Source organism: Semicossyphus pulcher, unplaced genomic scaffold (genome assembly GCF_022749685.1).
Source record: "Semicossyphus pulcher isolate SPU_LCO1_2020_fin unplaced genomic scaffold, fSemPul1.0.p SCAF_23, whole genome shotgun sequence".
In the NCBI taxonomy this organism is placed as follows: Eukaryota; Metazoa; Chordata; class Actinopteri; order Labriformes; family Labridae; genus Semicossyphus; species Semicossyphus pulcher.
In genome coordinates, this window is record NW_027211697.1 from 5,859,932 (window position 1) to 5,881,042 (window position 21,111).

The 21,111-nt window shown below is 40.0% G+C and overlaps 1 protein-coding gene across 1 annotated transcript; it reads left to right on the forward strand.

Moving 5' to 3' along the window:
- The first annotated feature begins 3,495 nt into the window (after nt 1-3,495).
- Nucleotides 3,496-20,770, forward strand: ppl (periplakin). The gene is made up of 22 exons (XM_069674056.1): nt 3,496-3,752; nt 7,675-7,774; nt 8,492-8,646; nt 8,958-9,078; nt 10,194-10,319; nt 10,456-10,497; nt 10,791-10,952; nt 11,044-11,151; nt 11,436-11,531; nt 11,642-11,764; nt 11,901-12,047; nt 13,172-13,323; nt 13,427-13,536; nt 13,819-13,976; nt 14,115-14,293; nt 14,477-14,615; nt 15,467-15,660; nt 16,418-16,568; nt 16,679-16,762; nt 16,871-16,987; nt 17,448-17,540; nt 17,634-20,770. The coding sequence occupies exons 1-22, from the start codon at nt 3,703-3,705 to the stop codon at nt 20,304-20,306; spliced, it is 5,280 nt and encodes a 1,759-aa protein (XP_069530157.1). The 5' UTR covers nt 3,496-3,702; the 3' UTR covers nt 20,307-20,770.
- The last annotated feature ends 341 nt before the right edge of the window (nt 20,771-21,111 follow it).

The following is a 21,111-nucleotide window of genomic DNA, read 5'->3' on the forward strand; positions in this document are numbered from 1 at the left end:
CACTTTGTGTTGAGGCAAAAGTTCAGCCAGGTTCAACTTATTTTGCCGGATGACTTTGCTTTGTTGGCAGCCCTGCTGTGAAAAAAATCAAGGGGCTAGGTTTTGTCACTCAGGGCTACTGTCAATCTGAACAGGCCTTCAAATATAAACAAAAATAAGCCTACTAATGCCGTACTGATCCCCCACATCACTTTGTGTAGATTTGTGAAAGTTTGCCAGATCCAAATCATTTTTTTGCATATTGAGATCCTGTAAGAATGAAGGCATATTGAAGATAAAAGAAACACTTATTAATACCAGGTTTAAATGCAACAAATGTGATCAGATGTGATGATGAAATCATCATTATGAATACAAAAATAGATCTGAGCTGGAAGCAGGTGGAGACAGAGTTTGATTTTACAACTCACAAAGCTGTCAAAGACCCCTGTCATTTAAGCAAATCTACAACATTACTCAATTGCTTAACAGAGCAATGAGTCAGGGGACCTGTTGTTTGTTGTAGTCTGAACTTTATTTAAACTCAAGCTTTCTGTAGTCAAATGTGAAACTATCATGAATTCTGGGGTCACTGACTTACTATGAGAACAAACAAGGACACTTGCTCAAATGGTCAGACACATGAACTAACCCTTACACTTTGAATAAGATTTGTATGTGAGGAAGCAAACATGGAAATCTTTTGAATAGGTTTAATTTTCAGGAATGCACTTACAACGGGCATCATTTTATATCAATTACTATTTGTCTTTGGACACCTTTAAGAAAAATTCTGTGGATTTGCGACATGCCATGGAAGAATAAAAGATCAAACTTAACACTAAATACAGCTGATTTCCTTCACTAGACAAGGGTACATGGAAAGACACACAGACACCATTGTGTGGGATCACAACCACAGTTGGTTGTTCCGCGCTTCCTTCCAGCTGATAGCAGCCTTTCCTACCATGGTTGAGAGGTCATGGCTTTAAGCCGAGATGTTGAATCACACTGATTCATTCTAAGAGGGATGGAAAGAATGACCCTGTTTGAAAAACTTTCCACCCTGGGGAGTCCTTTGAAAGTTTGAAATTAGTAAAGCACTAAAATTCCTAGTGCCCACACAGGCCAGGTCTACATTAAAGTAGGTAGTTTGTTGTACACAAGGGGATGTTCAAGGCAAAACACCACAATGAGGTTTTGCCTTGAGTACAGGTTCTAGTTAGAATATGAAAAACCAACCTTGATGTCAATTTAAAGGGTTATCAGATATGAAGACGCTGCAAAAAAGTCTATACTTTTTTTTGACATTATGTAAAGGTCACTATTTTTAGTTTGTAGGATGTATGATTCTTTCCTCTAAGAATATGGAGAAGCACTGAGCTTCCCACAGTTAAACACAAGACGCAGGGGCAGTGCTTTGTGGGTAAATTGCAACAATATAACATCTTTTTTTTTCTTTATCTGGTAGGTAAATATTTGCACTACAAAGCTCAAGTTACAAAGTAATTCACCAGGAATGTGTCCTTGCATCTCTTTGATTGGCCAGTGCAGTGTACAGCCAGATGACATTTCTTTTTGGTATGGTGAAAGTTGAAAAATTTTCTCAAAGAACAACCCGAATATGTTTTTAGCTGGTACTCTCTGGCTCTGGAGCCCAGCTCTGCACATGCAATGGACCCAAATGGCTGAATGGTTGTTGTCACTCTGTGCCAATGCCAACGATTCAACTTAATGATCATTCCAGTTAAGACTGTTGCTGGCTAAAAGACCTCAAGGGGCTGTGCTGGTGGGTTCTGGTTAGATGATGGAATAGGAAAGGACAGTGTCAGTATTAGATCCATAGTTTTAAAAGCCTTACAGATGCCCAAATACTCTAAATTGTTTTTTAATGTGAGAAAGAAGAAATTACTCTAGATGAGATTTGTTATTTATCATCCTGCATGTTTTTGATTGGCATCCTTTTGTGAGACATAAAAGGCACATGCCTGACAATGAAATATGAGCCAGGGCTTGGACTGAAGACCCACGATGAAGATGAAGTTGCATTATGGGAAATGTGGAATCCAGTTCATTTGGAGCTTGACTCATAGGGACTAAAAGTTGAGATATCTCAGCCTTGTTTATTCAATTTTGACCAGTTGTTTTGGAATCTGCCTCTTGTGAGTTCCTCCTCTTTGTGGAAGTACAATAATTAATTGCTAAAGTTCTCCCTTGAATAAAGCTTAAGAGTGCAACCACAAAGCCAGCAATTTAAAAACACATCTTTTTGTCTTAAAACGGGAGCGGATCACATCGATAGCTCCATTAATCACATCAAACTACCTTTCTCTGTAAGTCTTATGAAACTAGCTCATTAGCTTCAGCTTGTGGAAATCTTAATGCACAATAAGTAGATAGGTATGTAGGTTGGTAGACAGGCAGGTAGGGTGCTCATCCTATGTTTGACTTATTACATGCCTGTGACTGCCACAGACACATTTTTCCGGAGCATTTCATCTATTGATTTTGTTGGAATGTGAACAAAAGCGCAACAAACACAACAAAACATAAGCTACCTAACCTGCCTTTAATAAACCCAAGGAGGGCCAGCAGTGTCACAGGGAGGGACACGTGCACTATCATGCACACACAAAAGAAAACAAAGAATAGAGAAGCTCGGATCACATCACACACAGAGGGTGTGACTTCATTCTCTGCTCAGGGCACTAATACTCCAATGCATGTTTACATAGCAAATAGTTGTTTAATACAAAAATTATCTTCTAAGTCTCATTAATAGAACATTAAAATGTAATGTCAGGGCACTGCCAAGTTTTGTTGATGTGTTGTCTAGTTTGAAGCCCCCTTACTTCAGTTAGAGGTCTAGTTCACCTGGACATCCTGTGAAGAGACTTAATATCACAGTAACACACCTAACACTGAGAGAGATACACACACATGGAAAGACACAGACAACATTCAAATAAAAGGACACAATTCAGTCTGACTGGTTAAGTCAGTGTAGATCTTGCTGCCACACCCTCAGCTACAAAGCAGCTCACCCACCCATCCACCTACACGCACACACACATACACAGAGCGAGTGAGCGAGAGAGAGACTGATGAGGGCGTACCCATGTTGGTCGATGGATTTCATAGTTTATCCGATCTTAATAAAATCTAACATTGTTTAATACTTTTAATATTAGCAGTTTTACAATCTATAATGCTAATAAGTCTACCAGTCACTAGTTACACAACAACACACTAGCATGTAAAAAAAACAAAACACTTTTACTGTTAGAAGCAAAAGTTTTTTTCCAGGCACACAGACACCTTTTATTATGTATGTATGTATGTATGTATGGTGTCATCCTGATACAGTATGTATATTTGCCTGAATAGTATGTGTGTTTGCCTGTGAATTCCTAGGAGCAATGCTAGAGGGCGGGGCCTGGCTCTGTGGCCCCTCCTGTCTTCTGCTGGCTAACAGGTAGGCAGCCTCGATGCGAAATCTAAAAGTGAATGTTCCAGATCATGAGTCCAGTGCTACTGGTAGCCCACGCGAGGGGAAGCTCCGACATTAAGAAGGCTGTGTGAACATATCTGACAGACCATAGCCCACACACAGGGAGGATCGGGACGAATAGAGGACACGCACGCACACACACGCAACTGAGGGTCACCTGTCTTCCTGGGATTGCTTTGTCGTCGGCGGCTGCTGACAGGTGATCTGTCACCATGTTCAAGAAAAGGACCAAGTCCACCCCTATAACGCAACCAAAACCAACGTAAGTAGGAGACTCTTAAAACTAGTCATGGCGTTTTCTGGACACATTTGCTGTGTTTTTGAATCCTACGGAACGGTTCTGTTGTTGGCCAATTCTTTAGTGCACCTGTATAATGTCAAACACCATTTAAAACGACTTTAAAGTCACCTTGCCTCGCGCCGAAGTTACGTACCTTGATCAGTGACTTATACGTGTAGCCTACTACCAACTTTACTCTGTCCTTCAGTCTCTCGTCATTGAAATTTTTTTTAGGCCTATTAAATCTGTATCATGTTATCATTATGTTTTATCATTGTTCTGTACGATCTTCTTCCATCAAATTCAACGGTGATGGGTATAAAGAATAGTGTGTAATGATTCATTGATGAAAACTCCATACGTTTTATATTAATAGCCTAATGGCAAGTAAGCGAACATGTGACTTCATTTTTATTTTTCTTGACGGAGTATGGTCCAAAATCTGCTCTTGCAACAAGAGAACGAGGCGTTCCCTATCGCAGACTCACTTGCTGCATACAAATGACTAAAGGTTGACTGTTTGCCAAGTGAAACTATCATTTCTGGCGATGATTATAGATAATAGAATGTTTAAAAGGAATTTAGTGTGCTTAAAATGACCTGTGTTTGCATGCACTGAAAAGTTGTAAATTAGGTTGTACAACGTGTGCTTTAACTCAAGTTAGGGTGTGGTTGATAGGCAGTGCAGTAAAGTGGTAGTAACTGGTTCGATAAGTATTCTGCTGTTCAATGAAAGACAATGTGTGAGGATTCTTTAGCAGCCTCTCCCACAATGTCACTGCACCAAGCCCTCTGCTGATCAATTTGAGTCTTCAAACTGCTTGAGTAGTCCCACCCTGGAAATGATGAAGTTCATATGTTGAGGCTGTAGTTTGTTTATTGATCATTTTCCCTGGCTTGCTCATTTCAACCAAATGTCTCTTCTTCAACAAGCAGGAGGAATGCCTTTAAAGGCAAAAGAGAGCATAATTCTCCCTGTCACTCAACAGGTATCAGGGGGTAAGGGGCCTCAATCATAACACCCTTTGGCGTTGAGTACCAAAAGATTCACTAATCTGTTTTTCACATCATAATCTTTCGTGTAAGGTGTGGTCTTGCCACTGTCACACCTGCCGTCAAAAGCAAAGGAATGTCCTTTTTTTCCTTCATTGGACCTTTACTCTTTATGGTCTTTGTACTTTGCTGTGCACTGGCATTGGATATATTTGAAGGCCCTCAGTTGAACTAGTCCATACTTAACTATTGATTGCTTTTCATTTGTGTCGCTATTATTGGTTTTTACTCATCAGGAGTCAATGAAGATGCCAAAGTATAGATAAGTCATTATCGTACTTCTATTCCATGATAACCACAAACAGACAGTGTTGGAATCTCAATAATGCAGCTCCACCCTTTTTCAATCTCCTCATGCTGTTCTTTTTATTCAGGTTTTGGTTGGTTCATGTTAAAAAAAAAAAAAAAAAAGAGAGAGAACTAAGCTTGTACCTGGCAAGCTGTCAGCGTAAGCCAGCCTAATGACAGCTTCAAGTTGAAGCACAAAATCAACAGTCAGAACCCCAGAGCTGGGGATTTAAAACAAATATTGTTATTAAGCATTATAATACAATATTTAACCTTATAGTAGAGCTCAGCTGTTATGCTCTGTGAGAAATGCTGCAGAAAGGGCAGAGAGTGTTGCAAACTTGAGAGTAGGGGCATGCTCTGCTGGACTGATAACACTAGGCAAGTGGGATAATCTGACACGGCCATGTTGCTGCAGATGTTTTGCTCAGGCTCTACTTTCTCTTTTCTTGCTATTATTTAGGAGGGGTGGGATCTTTTTAATGTCAGTGGCAAAAGGCCAGTTGTTCCATAATCTGTCCTTTTTATTTGCAAAATGGAGGCAGAGCAGGCAGCTGATACAGAGGCTCAGGGGTTCGCTGTGATGCTCACTGACAGCAGCAGCGCTCCACACCCTCTATGACATAGTGCTGAAGCTTTCTGGTTTCAATTTGACCCTCTCCCTATGTAAACATCTGATTTTTGTTTCTCAAACTTATGCTCCAGTGCCAGTTCTTTCCCAGAATCAACATTACCACACTCAAAACACTGAAGTGGAACCAGTGGGCCTCCCTGAAAAATGGAAAACATATTTGGAGAAGAAAATACATTATTTTACAACACTTATTAAAAAGTACTATCCTGGGAATTGTCTTGGTTTCCAGAATACTGCTGATCAATGCTCCTTGTTTTGTAACATAAGGCTGTCTCCACATGAACACAGTCACATCTAAACACACAAAAGACCAAGGCAGTGTGAGTTTTCATCAGAATTTTGGAACAAAAAAATCTCTCCCTTTTTGTATACATGTTCTGCAAAGCAAGTTGTTTTATCCATTTAATAACAGGTAAAGCAATGTCACATGTGTCACATTTTACAACAAGCTAATGTTCTTGTTGGCCTCATGCATTGAGTCTTGCAGAAGCAATAAAAAAAATAAGAAATGAAGAACACATGATGTCTATAAAGGAGTGTTTTGCTATCACAAGGTATTGTTAGTTTGGCAAACTGTGAAAACAACTGAAGAGATCTGTACATGTTTGGTATCATTAGCTTATGTTCTAACCTGACAGAAAGTCCCTCGGGGTGTTTTTCATTTTGATGGGCCTTGACAGATAAAGTGCAAGCTGCTCCTGCAGAACTTTACAGTATGTGCAAGTTCAAACTTGTCCTGAAATTGTTTCATATCAAAAACAGCAGGGGCGTTGAAATTAAAGTCTGTGTCCAGTGTGCATTTAAGGAGTTATGTAACGTGTGTACAGATGTGATTGGGTGTGCATGTGTGTGTCAAGAGATGGACGGTGGATTTGAATTGACATGAACTCTTGCTTTGCTTTGCTTCGTGTCTTTCATTGACACACCCACACACACAACATACCACTTTTCATAGACAAGACCAGGATTGCGATTGCCATTGTTGTAGTTCATATTTAACATTTGTTGATTATTAAAAAGGAATAGTGTGGTTGGGAAAGCTAGTATAAAACACTCCACTCTCTAAACAACTACTGTAGTGCTATCTGTTTGTAAGTGACCTTAAAAATTTTTGGTGATCTGAGAGATGGTTGGTTCCATTGCTCCCTATTACCTCTGTACACACTCCATGTAGTGAGTTGCACCATGCTTAGCCTGAGCACTTGAACATGCACTTTTGCACACATGACGGTGAGTGATAGTTGTCACGGTGATTGGACTAGGTGTGTCCAATCCAAGATATGAGGCTTTGACTTGCTGGGCTAGTTTTCTTTACTCAAGCTGTGTGTTGACACCTGCTTGGGTGTGTTCAGTGGCCTTACCTGGTTCATTTAACTCAGAGAGCACAGCAGTGACAACATGGAAACTGTTCATTGATTACATACAAATTAAATCCTATGTTTTTGGGTATGTGTTGCAATATATTTTTATGTCTATGTTCATGCTTCATGTTACTATTGTGAGTCAGATCAGTCAGTTCCAAGTCTGTCAGTGGTTTACTTTATGATTCTTAAAATGATTCTCTAAAATATTTGGGTCATATTGGTAGAATAGTAAATAGAAGCATTCCGATGATGGCTCGTCAAGTCATTAATGGCTATAAAACTAGCTCAAAGCTATAAAACTCTTGTAGACCTATGTACTGTATGACAACATCTCATATCTCATGTAGCTCAGACTCAGTTTGCCTTGAGCCATTTGGAACAAATACAAATCGGAAGTATCCTGTCAGAACAACCTGCTTTACAGGCAAACGTGTATGTATGACATTAAAAGTTAAAGACGTGTTATAGATATGATGTCTCTTTTGGTTATTAAGGAGGGAAACAGTGACAACTTGTGGATATAACAGACAGTATCCAAATTCACCTCTTTGTGTTTTTCTTCCAGGGCTCCACACTCAGAGCTGGGCGCTCTGGTTGACAGGTTGCAGAAGAATGCTGATAAAGTGGAGAATTACATCTCAGACGTCGAGCAGAACCTTAACAAGGTACTACCATAAAATAAGGTTTTTAAAAGGCCTATTGTAATACAGACTGATCTCCAAAAAAACAATAATATGCAGGTAAATTGAGGTTAACAGGCCACCATTATAATTAATTGGTGTAAGGGTCTTGTTTTAATGGTGTAATCCATGAGAGATTTCTATGTTCGTTCTTGTTCTGTTCGAAGATAACATGCAGTAATTAAACTAGTGTGTTTACATTTCCAAAGAATGTGGTTGAGGTCCAAAGCCTCTATTTATCCCTTACACTTTTAACCCTGATCCAACAACACAATTAGAAAGTTGTGTGTGGAGGAAGACTGGATATTCTCGAAAGCTCCAAATTGCATTTAGTCACAACAGCATCAAAATCTTATTTTGCAGCAAATTTCAAGGGATACATTTAATTCTTGTTGTTGACTAAACCCATCCCGCATATTCCTTTCCACTTTGAAACATATCATATTATTGAAGACACTTTAACTTCTGTTTCCCTTTTCTTTCAACTCAATAGCAGAATATTTTAAAAGTGGCTCGTAGTTCCATACAATGTTCTCTTGACTCATTGTTAAAATATGCTTTTATTTTTTAGACAGTAGGTAAAATGGAGGGAAAAAAGCAACTTCAGGCAAAAACCCTCACCTTGTGGGTTTAGTGTGCTGCTGTTTGACATGAAATAGTGGCCACCTTTCTTACATTTCTCACAATTTTTTTGTTCTGTAGGATGTGAGCAAGATCAATGAGGGGAAGCAGCCACTGTACCAGGATGACACCAACAAGAGAATCCTTAACTGTCTGGAGCTGCTCGATGGCTTGGATGAGGAGGCAGTCAAGGCGAAGAGCCTCAAGCATCCACAGGCTGAGATGATAGAAAAAGAGTGAGTAGTACTCAGCCCCTTAACTTCTACTAATGCTTAAACCCTATATTATGCTACATGATAAAATACAAAAACTACAATATCTGAAACAAGTCATATATGATAGCGTCAGAAAGCTGCACATGACAAAAGCCAGACAATATATATTGTAAATTCTCAAATATAAAATTTATTTTGATGGCAGCAAAATCAGGCCTTTGTTTAGAATAGGAAATAAAGAAAAAACTGAAACTACTTTTGTATTAAGTGTTACAAAAAACATTACGAATCATATTGTGTCTGTGTGTGTGTGTGTGTGTGTGTGTGTTTAGCATGAGGCAGCTGCGTGAGAGAGTAATGAAGCTTAAAGAGGACCATGCCCATATCTACCACCTGGTCCGCACTGAGGGGAAGCCCAGCATCAACTGGGGCAACATGATGGATGAGAAACTGGTAAGAAGCAGAGAGCCACATAAATGACATGAATGTCTATAATCTGTCAAGAGTTGTTGATTCTGGTTGTAAATTATGAAACCGTATAATGCATAGATGAAGTAAGCATTTTGTAAAAATACATCATGATTTTTCTTGTGAAGTAACATGTTTTCTAATATATTTTTCATGTAATGTATACATATTTTGGCAAACTTAATGCACCAACTACAACCACAGTTATTTTTACAGTAGATAAGACTCTTGGGTCAAATGTCATTTACAAAACAGTCTAGGTCTTGATCAGGTCTTAAGTTACTGCCAGTACTCATGGGCAATTCATGTAGAAACATTAAATGAAACCTGATGCCAAACTGATGTTAGAAATGTATATTAATAAGGAAACAAGAACGGCTTAAGGTAACGCTTAAATGTTGTATTTTGTTCTTGTATTTTTCACCTGTTTGAATATGTAATAAAGGTAATATCGATTCATTGAGTTTATTTTGGGGCATTTTGCCTTCAATAGAAAGTGATATTTGAGAGATGACAGGAAAATGTGACAGAAGAGATGCAACTAATGTCCCCAACACCCTGAAATTGAGGATGTTGCAATTCATCTTGTTGTCTTAGCGCATATCAAGCAGCAGATGGCATCAATTTTCAGAAAAGGACAAACCCACTACTACCTCGCATAGTTGGATAAAACAGAGTTCCATGTGAATAACTGCAATCAGATGTTGTGACTTCAGCTTGTTTTGCTGCCACCAAGTGGCTAAAGTCAATTAATGCATGTTGAATAAATTAACATTACCAAGCTACAAGACAACTGGTTCAATCCGAGGACATAAGGGGTATTATCAGAAACCTGATCAGTTGGCATTAGGTCCAAATGTGAAAAGTAGCTGTTATGTAATGAACAAATATTTGCCTCTCTATATATTCTACTTGGCCATTTGGAATAATCATTTCGACAAGTATTTCTTGACTTTGGAAGTATTTGAACAACTAAACCATTTCATCCTGCCTCAAGTCAAATCTTTTTTTTTTGTTTGTTTCTTTTTAGTTGTAGTCAGACCAAACTGTTAATATGTTTGAGAGTAATGTAAAGCTTACTGTTTTGTCTCCTTGCCCAGGACAACCTGAACAACAAAGGCTTTGGCCAGGACCTGCCATCCGTGGAGAATGAAGTGGAAGAACACAACATCTTCCACAGCGAGGTGGAGGCTCTTGCTCCTCACATTTCCAGCGGTGGAGACAGGGTAAAAACAAAAAACTAGAGGAAGAACTTTATGAGATTAAGCATTTTCAGTGGTGTGCAAAAGCAAAAGTTTGCTACATTTCTCACTGGCCCATTCTCTGGCTTGTCTTTTGTCTCTCTCTTTTCTGTTCCTACAGGAATATGTCAGTGGCCTCCAGTTGAAATACAACAAACTGCTGGTAATTAATCCATACAGACAAATATACATTTCCAAATACAAAGACCCTCTTCATCCCTCATTACCAGCCTGCTTTTAAGCCATTTTAAGAAGATCCTCTAAATAGGACTTTTACTTCAATTCCAAAGTTTTACTTACTTAAAAATAATCTTATTTTTTTTTGTTTTTTCCCTTAATATTTACATCCAAATAAATTGAAGTTGAATTATTAATTTAGCTTAGCGCACTATATTTCAAGGAATCCAAGTTATCAAGGTATCTGCTTGTTGTTAAGTTTTTCCTTCCCTCTGTTAGGCTAGTTCCAGTGCTAGGCAACGCAACTTGCTGAGCTTACGGGACTACATGCAGCGCTGCACTAATGAGCTGTACTGGATGGACCAGCAGGCTGAAGAGAGGATCAACTATGACTGGAGCGACACCAACCTTGACTACCCTTCCCGTCAGAAGCAGTATGAGGTAGCTGATGGCCAAACACAAAAGCTGCGCATTGAAAAAAAGTACATAGAATATTATCACAAATCTTATCACATCTGTCTTGCTCCAACAGAACTTTATCAGTAAATGTTTGGAGACTAAAGAGGCCACTGTCACCAAGCTGAATGATGATGGGGACAAGCTGGTTGTTTCTGACCATCCAGGGAAGAATGTGATTGAGGTACAGGCTCAAACAGATAATTGTTTTCTTTTAATCTTTACTTAAACTTTTTGCCAAATAAATATCTGGGCATCTTGAAGCATATAGTGCCACTTGGGGTCCTTTCTTTTGTCCCTTGTCAATGCTTCCTCTTAGACTACTCATTCATTAACATTTTCTTTTGATGCTATGCCGATAACACGTTTGCCACTTGAGAATTATACAACACTTTGATTAACTTGTTTGAATGTACTTTAAACTTTGTTTTTTCTAATCAAATGCCCACATACATTTGTTTTTGTCAGGCTCATATGGAGGCAGTACATGCTGACTGGAAGGAGTACCTGAACCTGCTCATCTGTGAGGAAAACCACCTCAAACACATGGATGAGTACCACAAGGTTAGTAATAGAGGGCTAGGCAATCACATAATTTTAACCTGGATATGACATACTCCCTTTTCAACTTGTAAAGCTCATCAGTGTCTTTGTGTATCTGTGTTTTTGTCCAGTACCACAAAGAGGCGCGTGACACTCAGGACCTACTCAGGCGGCTGGATACAGAAGTCAACCAGAAGTACAACCCAGAGTTCAAAGATGTGTATCAGATGGAGGGTCTTATCAGGGAGATGGATGTGAGCATTTCTTTATCTGAACATTGATTTATACCTTCAACTGTACCACAACTCTGATTATACCACTGACTCTTTCTACAACACTGGATAACATGCTTCCTTCAATATGTGTGCTTGTGTGTGTGTGTATCCACAGGACCAGTCCAAAGCCATGGAAAACTTTGATGAACGTGTCCAGGCTCTTCAGAAGCGCAGTCTGCAAATTTTGCCCTTGAGGTACCGCCGGGAAACCCCCCAGAAGCTGCTGCCCATTGAGGCTCTGTGCGAGTTTGACACAGATGAGGTATGTAGTATATGTTGAAAGCTGATATTAGAGTGTAGTTGCCATTACATTATTGCACTTAATGTTTATTCTCCCCACAGGCAAACCAAGTCCCTTGTGCCTAAGCTGCAACGTTAAAGTTGCCACTAAAAGACTTGTTTCATCACAGACTTGTTTGTTGGGCCCTGGTAAAAACAAAACCTTGTGAACGATGAACACTGCAGGAATCTTAACCATTACAAGCAGTAGAGCACTGAAAATACATGATCTGGTCTATGTGAACAGCAGCTTGTAGGCTAGCAGCCTCTCCTGATGTGCTGCATCCACATAAGAGGGTCAGAGAAAACACTGATTTTTAGTACGAAGGCTTTTGTTCAGTATGAAAACATCCACTCTCCTTTTATTGTAAGAGACTGACTGACATGGGATGTAAATGGACTGTACTTATATAGCGCTTTTCTAGTCTTTGCGACCACTCAAAGCTGCTTTTACACTACATATCACATTCACCCATTCACACACTGATGGCAGAGGCTGCTAAGTAAATTGCCCAACTGTCAATCAGATACCACATTCAATTTGGGGTTCAGTGTCTTGCCCAGGGACACTTCGACATGTAGCCCAACGGAGCTGGGGATCGAACCTCTGACCTTCCGATTGAAAGACGACCGACTCTACCACTGTGCCACAGCCGCCCCGAGATGTGCATTGCTTTAGCAAATATGACTCATGATAGATAGTCTAGAAGTGTATGATCTGAATTTTCCCCATGGTTTGGTGTTTAGAAAACAAACAAAAAAACCTATTAAATCATAATATTTAATCTCAATACCTAAGAATCACAATAGGTATCAAATCAGGATCATGATAGTAATAAGCATCCCAGCCCTGGTCTCTACCTTGCCTTCGTCACGACAGTCGGCATGCATGAGTCATAACTGAGTTTTTAAATGGAACTGCAACTTAAAAAGGCTTTCAGAGCTCTGAAATGAATGAATACATTTTAGTATTCATTTGAAATTTAATTTACTGTACTAACTACAAACTAGCTGCGAGCTTTTTAATGAAAGCTATGTGTTTTTGTGTCTCAACTGTGGTGATTTTAAAGAATATTTTTTTCAATTGTATTTGTTGCACATGTACAGGGACAGATCTTGCGTGGGGAGAAGTACACTCTGCTCCGGAACAATGGGAATAAATGGGATGTAAAGGACGTAGCTGGACGTAAACTTACTGCCCCTGCTGTCTGCTTCATAATCCCCCCCACCGACCCAGAGGCAGTTGCCACCTCTGACAAGTGAGTGTGTATGAAAATCTGTACAGAAACATTTACTTGATGACAAACGTGATTGCATTATCCCAATGCAGCTGTAACAGTAAGTTATATTGTGTGCTTGCAGCCTGGCTGGTCAGCAAAAAGCTGTCAAGCAGAAGATGGCAAGCAGTAAGGGAACTCTGCTGAAACGCTTCGATGAGCTGAAGAAGCAGAGTGGGGCTGGCCCTGCTACAGGTACAGGAGGCATTACATTCTGCTGTATATGCACATGTGCTTATTGCTAAATTGTGTGGCTCTATCTGTGTCAAAATCTACTTTCATGATCTCAATATTCTTCTGATACCATGCTTTCATTCAGCTATGAAAGGTTTGCATGAAGTCTCTTAAATTCGACATGAAACTAAACAATTAGGTGCTGGGCTTCAAACAAAGATTTCATAGGAAATCATATGTAGAATATAGATAAAGTCAAATGATGATGCTAATCATATTGTATGTGACTGGGTGTGACCTCAGACAAGGAAGAGCAGCAGTGCCGCCAGCTGATGGCCGGTCTGGATAAGGTCGTGAGTAATCTGGACAAACAAGAGAAGGCCATTTATGCCCGAGTGCGCCCGCCATTGGAGCAGAATAGGCCTCTGCAGGACAGCGCTGACCGCCTGCAGGATATGAGGGTAATGCCTTCCACTTCATTTGGTTGTTGGATTGAACCAGTGTTTACACAACCCCTGTTTCTCTTAATTAAGCTCAAAAACTAAAAGACAATGTATTTATGCATTTTGCAACTCACTGACCCATACATTTCCCTTCAGGACATTGCATCTGCTGTCAGTAAAATTGAGCCAGAGAAGTCCTCTAAAGTACAGGAAGCAAAGAACTTCTTGGTCTCAAACCCCAATTGTGCAAGTGCTCCTCAACTCTACAGTAAGGTGGATGACACCAACAAGAAGTACACCAAGATTGAGCAGCTTCTTCAGGTTTCTCAGGACAAGTAAGGGAGCTGATATACAGTATACATGGCGTTTCATCATCTGTGGTAGATGTGATTGCTTTGAATGCTGTATTTCTCAAGCTTTTCTGTTTCTAAATCATTTTTCAATCTACTTTAATTTGCTTTAAATCAAGTTTGTTTAAATGACATGCATTTCTACTAACCTAATAATTGCACATTCAGGCTGAAGAATTCCAACCAATTGGAGACTTCCCTTCAAAATGGAAAGACCTTACTGTCCACCTATGAGAATAAGCTAGCCAGGGAGGAGGTTGCTCCAGCTGACATATCATCACTTGAGAAGACTCAGCGAGAACTTGCTGTAAGATGGCTTTCTTATTCTTTGGCACAAATTCTAATTTCCCACTATGTTACTGGTATGGAGCAATTCAATGATCAGCATGCCTCGATCTTGACTGATGTAGCACACAAGGACATACATGTATGCAAATGAACAGGCAGATACCAGAATTAAAAAGGATACATACAACCGGAAAAATGTCAAAGCTACTCCCCCAAAACTGCATGTGTCACTTTAGGTGTAGGACAAGTCCAGTATAGAGTGTTGAGGAGAAAAGTGCAGCAGATTATTGTCTTCACTAACTGTGACAAACTTCCTTCTCTGGCATTCTTGTGTGAAAAGCTTGATATCTTTAGATTTTATAAAGAGTCCACTCAATGAGCACAATTAGTTCATAGACTCAGGTAGGCAGGCAGGTAGGTAGACAGACAGGTAAGCCATCTAATCATTTTATTTCAGTCAAAGTGAAATGATTGAACAGACTTATTAAAGGCCTCTGACAACCAAAGATAGCACTTTTTTAAACTTATTTTAGCAGAGCAAAATTCAAAAGAAGAATTGAATTATTTTAGTTGAATTAAATAACTTGAATTAAATATAGACAGATTGACACACATTCATTGACACAAAACAAACTCGGGGCCAAGTGACAATTGGGGGGGTCAAAGGGGGCCCTTAACAAATTCATAGAGCAATGTCCCCTGTGTATAAAAGTAAAAGAGGGGTGCCTTTAACCCCAAATATACTGTTTGAGATGTGAGGAATTATCGCTTGCATTTTAAAATTAAGAAACTGTTAGATGCAAGGGAGAAAATTCTACTTAGGGAGAAAGTCTCCCCACACTTCTGACTTCTCCCTTCCTACTCTGGTAGGATGTTGGATCAGACCTGAGGTCCAAGAGATCTGTTATTGCTGAGACAGAGCAGAACCTGCGTTTAGCCAAAGGCAGCTGCGACGACATGACCACCAAATTCCATGAGCACTGCCCAGACATTGAGAGGCAAGAAGCGGACGTCCAGAAGCTCAATAAACGCTTCAACAACCTCAACAGGCAGATCGACACTAGGTAAGAGGGTCAGGACATGTACATTTTTTTAAAGTTTAGAGTGGGTACCACACAGCTCAACTTCAGTGCAGATTGTGGTCTTAATAAATCATTAGCAACTACATGTCAAACAATCTGCATATGAATTAGAAACTTTGTTTCTCAACTGGATGAAAAGTTAATTATCCAAGAGAGAAGAGTGTGTTTTGTTTAATTGTACTCTGTCAAATATTCAATAACTGCAGTGCGGTATTCTTCAGGGCAGTGGTATACAACCTCTCTTTTATTCCATTTTTTCAAAGATCAAATGTTGATGCAAGGCTGTCTCTGCTTATGATACTGCAATGTATGTATCTGCACAAACTGCCAAGGACATAAACAAAATGCTGGAAAGAGTTCATGGTAGTTTCAAAACATGTTTCTGAGAACAGGCAAGAGAAAACAATTAAACATGTAATACTATCCATCCCAACTTAATTACTGTTCAGCAATTTGATCAAGCACCTTAAAGAGTGTAATACTATCCAGCTCACTCAAAACTGTACTGCATGACTTCCTCTTCTGAGAGGGACAGTGTGTAAGGGGTGTAAACAAAGCTGTTATGAATGAGACTGGAAGAGTGGCATATAGAATGGTCCAGTACATTAGAATGGGGATAATAAATTCATAAATAAACAGGGATTGGATTAATCCACTTGGATTTGTGAATCAATAAAAGTTGGAAGAAATAGTCACATCACAAAAACACTTCATAATGGTCTCTTTCACTGTGTTGCAGGTCTCAGAGCTTGCAGAGAGCAAAGATGTCTTACAACAATTACCGCAATGATTATGACAATCTGAACAGCTGGTTGTCTCGTGTCCCAAATTATGATCCCCGTGAAACTGATGACACAAGACAAGTGGAGACCAAGCTAAAGAATCAGAGGGTAAGACATGAGCATTAGGGCAATTCATACTCTGCCTATTTTCTGGTGTAGAAGAAAAATCTGTCAGTGTTGCTGGAAAAAGAGAATAACAACCTATCTGTTCACTACAGAACCTGCTCTCCGATATTGCAAGAAAGGAGTCTGACTTAAACAATGTCTCCAAAAATGCCCAGCTCTACCAACAAGCTGTCAAAGTAAGTCTGTCTACGCAGAATATCTGCATAGATTTGTCCCATATCACTACCTTTAATTTGAGGCAATTCAATAAGATAATGGTTTTTATTACCGGTTCTCCTTTATAGGACTACGAGAATGAAACTGAGAAGTTTAGATCTATCCTTGACCTTGAGGATGGACTTGTGCCTCAAACATACAAAAGAAGCAGACTGGAATCACCTGCATTAACAGTCAAGGCCGAGGTGAGGCACATCAGCAAAACTTTCATGAAATAAAAAAAAACTTTGTACTTTCTATACTTGACAGTAGTGAAATAAGTTGTTTTTTGACAGTACACAGCAAAGACATAAAACTTGTTTTTTATCCATGCGTTCCACCAGGTGGCTCAATAACATATGCCAAATAAAAATTAAAAAAACAGGTACACAGCCTTTAGTGGCTCTTGGGAGCTTTCTAGTCTCACATTACTTTTGACCCATTAAGTTCATTCAGTCAGATATCCATGTTTATCTACAGTTTTTTTTTGTTTTCATTTTGTGGGACTGATAAGTAAGAGGTGCTCCCACTTGCTCTAGAATCTAGAAAACAGACACATTTATGTTCACTCACATAAACATAAAGGTTTTCAGTTTTTCTCTAATCTTTTTTTCTTCACTTATGACAAGACTAATATAACTTGACATGTTATTTAAATGTGTACAGGAAGCTGCCATTGAGGCTAAGTTTACTGAGGTGAATGCTGTGAACAGGCAAAGGCTGCAGAATCTGGAGTTTGCCCAGAGTCTTCTCAACCAGGTGAAATATTTTTTACAGGATGATGATAAGAATGATAATAATTGTATAAAAATGACATTGAATAACAACAACAATAACGTTTTTTTTCTATAGCAACCGGAGACCCCTATGATCCAGGCAACAAATGTCCAGTCAGTCAATGCATCTGCCCAGGGAGAAGAGCCTTGGAGAATCAGGAAGCAGCTTGAAGATGAAACCCAGAGGAGGGAGCAGCTGGAGAAAGAAATTGAGACTATCCAGACTGATATCTATGTCCTTGAAGGACAGAAGCCCCAGGACACAATTGTCAAAAAAGAGCTGATTAAAAAGGTTCCTGACCCCCAACTGGATGAAGAAGTCCATAAGGTACAGCAGAAACTCTCAGAGGAGCGCCGCACTACTCATGTCCTGGTAAATGACCTTGAGGTGCTCAAGTTGAAGCTGCGTGGCCTTGAGACTGAGGTCAAAGAAGGGGCACAGCAGTACACAGTGAAGGAGGTCCTGCGTATAGAGAGAGACCGTGGTCAGGAAGAGGAGGTGCGCAAGCTTCGGGAGGAGCTAGATGAGCTAAGAAGGCAGAAGTTGATGAAAGACAATGAGCTCATTCAGATACAGAAGCAGATAACACTCCTGGCTGAAGAGAAGAACAAGGAACAGGAGGTTATTACTGAGGAGGAGGTGATCAAAGTCCAAAATGATCCCCAACTCGAAACAGAGTACAGGGTGCTCCTTGACAGGAAGCAAAAGGAAATGGATGGCAGGAAGCAGCTGGAGGATGAACTACAATTTCTTCAGGAGAAGCTACGAAGGATGGAGAAGGAGAAAGCAATGGCAGAGGAGAAAATTTCTATCAAGGAGGTGCTGAAAGTAGAGAAAGATGTTGTCTTTGAAAGGGAGGTAGAAAACCTCAGGAGGCAGTATGAAGATGAGAAGGCCAAGCGAAGATCATCACAGAGAGAAAGGGCTGATCTCCAGAGGAAAATTACCAGCCTAGAAGAGGAGAAGTCCAAGGTGGTTATTCAGGAGAAGATGCGCGAGATAGTTCGCCCTGACCCCAAGGCTGAGAATGAGGTAGCCAATCTCCGACTTGAACTTGTAGAGCACCAAAGGCGCTATAAAGATGCAGAGCTCCAGCTTAGATCCCTGCAGGATGAGTTGACAATGCTGAGGAACAGAGGACCTCAAGTGGAGGTTAAAGAGATCATCAAAGAAGTCATCAAATACAAGACCGATCCACAGACTGAAAGAGAACTGGAAAGACTTCGCAATGAGATCGTAGATAAAACCCACCAGACCGAGAAATCTGAGATGGAAACTCGCCAACTTCGTCTTGAAATTGATAGATGGAGGGACACTAAACCCCAAGTGCAGACTAAAGAGGTGGTCAATGAAGTGTTGCAGTACAGAGAAGACCCCAAGACGAAGGAGGAAATTGAAACTCTCAAAAGGAAACTGGCTGATGAACAGAAGAAACGCCTCGACCTTGAGAGAGACCGTTCAGCCCAAGAAGAGAAAATCAGACTGAGGAAAATGGAACTGTCCCAGATCCGTGAGAAAGTTGTTCAGCAAGAGGTGGTCAAGATGGAAGAAGATCCTCTCCTCAGGTCAGAGTGCGACTCCTTCTCACAAAACATCGGCAATGAGCAGAAACAAAAGGAGAGCCTAAAAAATGAGCTCTACCAACTGCAGAGACAGAAGACTGACTTGGATCTGCAACTGGAAGAACTAGAGCGTGAGCGAAGGGCAAGGCGCGATGCAGAACTGGAGATCCAGAGGCTTCGCGTCAGACTTAATGAGCTGGAGATCCACGACAAAGAGAACCGTGAAAAAGTCACTGTTAAACAGAAGGTAGTCCTGCAACAGGATCCACAACAGGAAAAGGAACACTCCATCCTCAGACTACAGCTTGATGAAGAGAGGCACAAACGCACTCTGCTCGAGAAAGAATTGAATGCTCTCATCCAGCAGCAGCTTACCCTAGAGAAGATCGATGTTAAGGAAAGAGTTGTCCGCACTGAGAAAGTCCAAGTTGAGAAGGATCCAGAGGCTGAAATTGAGATTGATAACCTAAGGAGAACTCTGGAGGATGAGAAAAGAAGAAGGCGAGATCTGGACCAGGAGTTGGCCACCCTAACTTCAAGGTTCTCCGATATGGAGTTCTCCAACACCAAGTCATCTAAAGAACTGGACTACATCCGTGATGAAAGTAGTCGACTGCAGCAAGAAAACCAAAGGCTGCAGAATGACATCCGCAAGCTTCGGTCTGAGATTGATATCACCAGCAAAGAGACTAGGCTTATCACTGAATCCGCTCCAAGGGAGGATGGGAAAAACCTTGAGTTGAGACTTGATTCCCTACAGAGGGAACTAGGAGAGCTGAGAAGCATAACCTCCCAGAAGGATGACGAGATTGAGAAGCTTCAAAAGAACCTGTCGGCAGTGAGAATGAAGAGGGAACAGAGGGAGAGTCACCTCCGTAGGTCTATTGTTGTCATTGACCCGGATACAGGCAAAGAGATGCGTCCAGAGGAGGCCTACAAACTAGGGCTGATCGACTGGAAGATGTTTGTCAACCTGCAGAGTCAGGAGTGTGACTGGGAGGAGATCACAGTCAAGGGCCCCAAAGGAGAATCCTCAGTTCTTCATGACAGAAAATCTGGGAAAAAGTTCTCCATCGATGATGCGTTGCGTCTCGGCCACATCACAAATCGAGAGCTTCAGCAGTACAACAACAAAGAAATCTCCATCCAGGAATTTGGTGTAATGGTGTCGGGGCAAAACAAGTGAAAACAAACATGCTAAAAGGTGTATTTTTGGTTTGATTCTTCAATATTTCCTCTTTTTCAACTTTTTGTTTAAAACCTTGTGTTTTGCTGCACCTTCATTCTGACTTTAATACTACGGTGACTTGGCATTATTTTTTACTTTAACCATGCTTCCTAAATGCACTATATATTTATTTTCTTATGCATATTCAATAAAACTTTACTGGTATGATTAAATTGATTGACATTACTATCTACATTGACATTACTAACAGCCTACAGCTACATGGCATTTTATATATTGGTAAAAATGTGCTCAAGTGAACTTCAAATTCTTACAATGGGTACTTTGGTTAACATTTCTTTGGTTTGATATTGTCATTGAAATTCACAAGGGTAAAAATTGTTATATTTTTGTGGGGGTTTACTCAGGTTAATCTGATGTGTGCTCTGTACGTTTTAATAAAAGTCTAATTAAACTGGAAAGATTTTGTTGCTCTTTGTGTAATCTTACTCTGGTAAAAAAAAGAGGTAATTTTTTATTATATTACAAGGAAAAATACATTTTAATTATGTGTACTAGTCCAATTTTTGACGTCCAATACAAAGCATTCAATATCTGACTAGATCGTTGGTCAGAAGAACTCTAAACTTGAGTGATGACAGGGCAATAATAGAGCTCCTGTGATATCACTCTCAGGACATCATAACAATAATAATAACAATAATAATAATATATATGTATATACATAACAAAACATAATCTGTAATCGCAATGTTCCTGGGTTCGATTCCAGCCAGGCTATATTCCATATTATTCCCCATTC

Coding starts and splice junctions, on each gene's coding strand:
- ppl (XM_069674056.1), top strand. CDS start 3,703: ATGTTCAAGAAAAGGACCAAGTCCACCCCTATAACGCAACCAAAACCA. Junction 10,498..10,790: donor TGAAATACAACAAACTGCTG/GTAATTAATCCA, acceptor TCCCTCTGTTAG/GCTAGTTCCAGTGCTAGGCA. Junction 13,537..13,818: donor TGGGGCTGGCCCTGCTACAG/GTACAGGAGGCA, acceptor GTGTGACCTCAG/ACAAGGAAGAGCAGCAGTGC.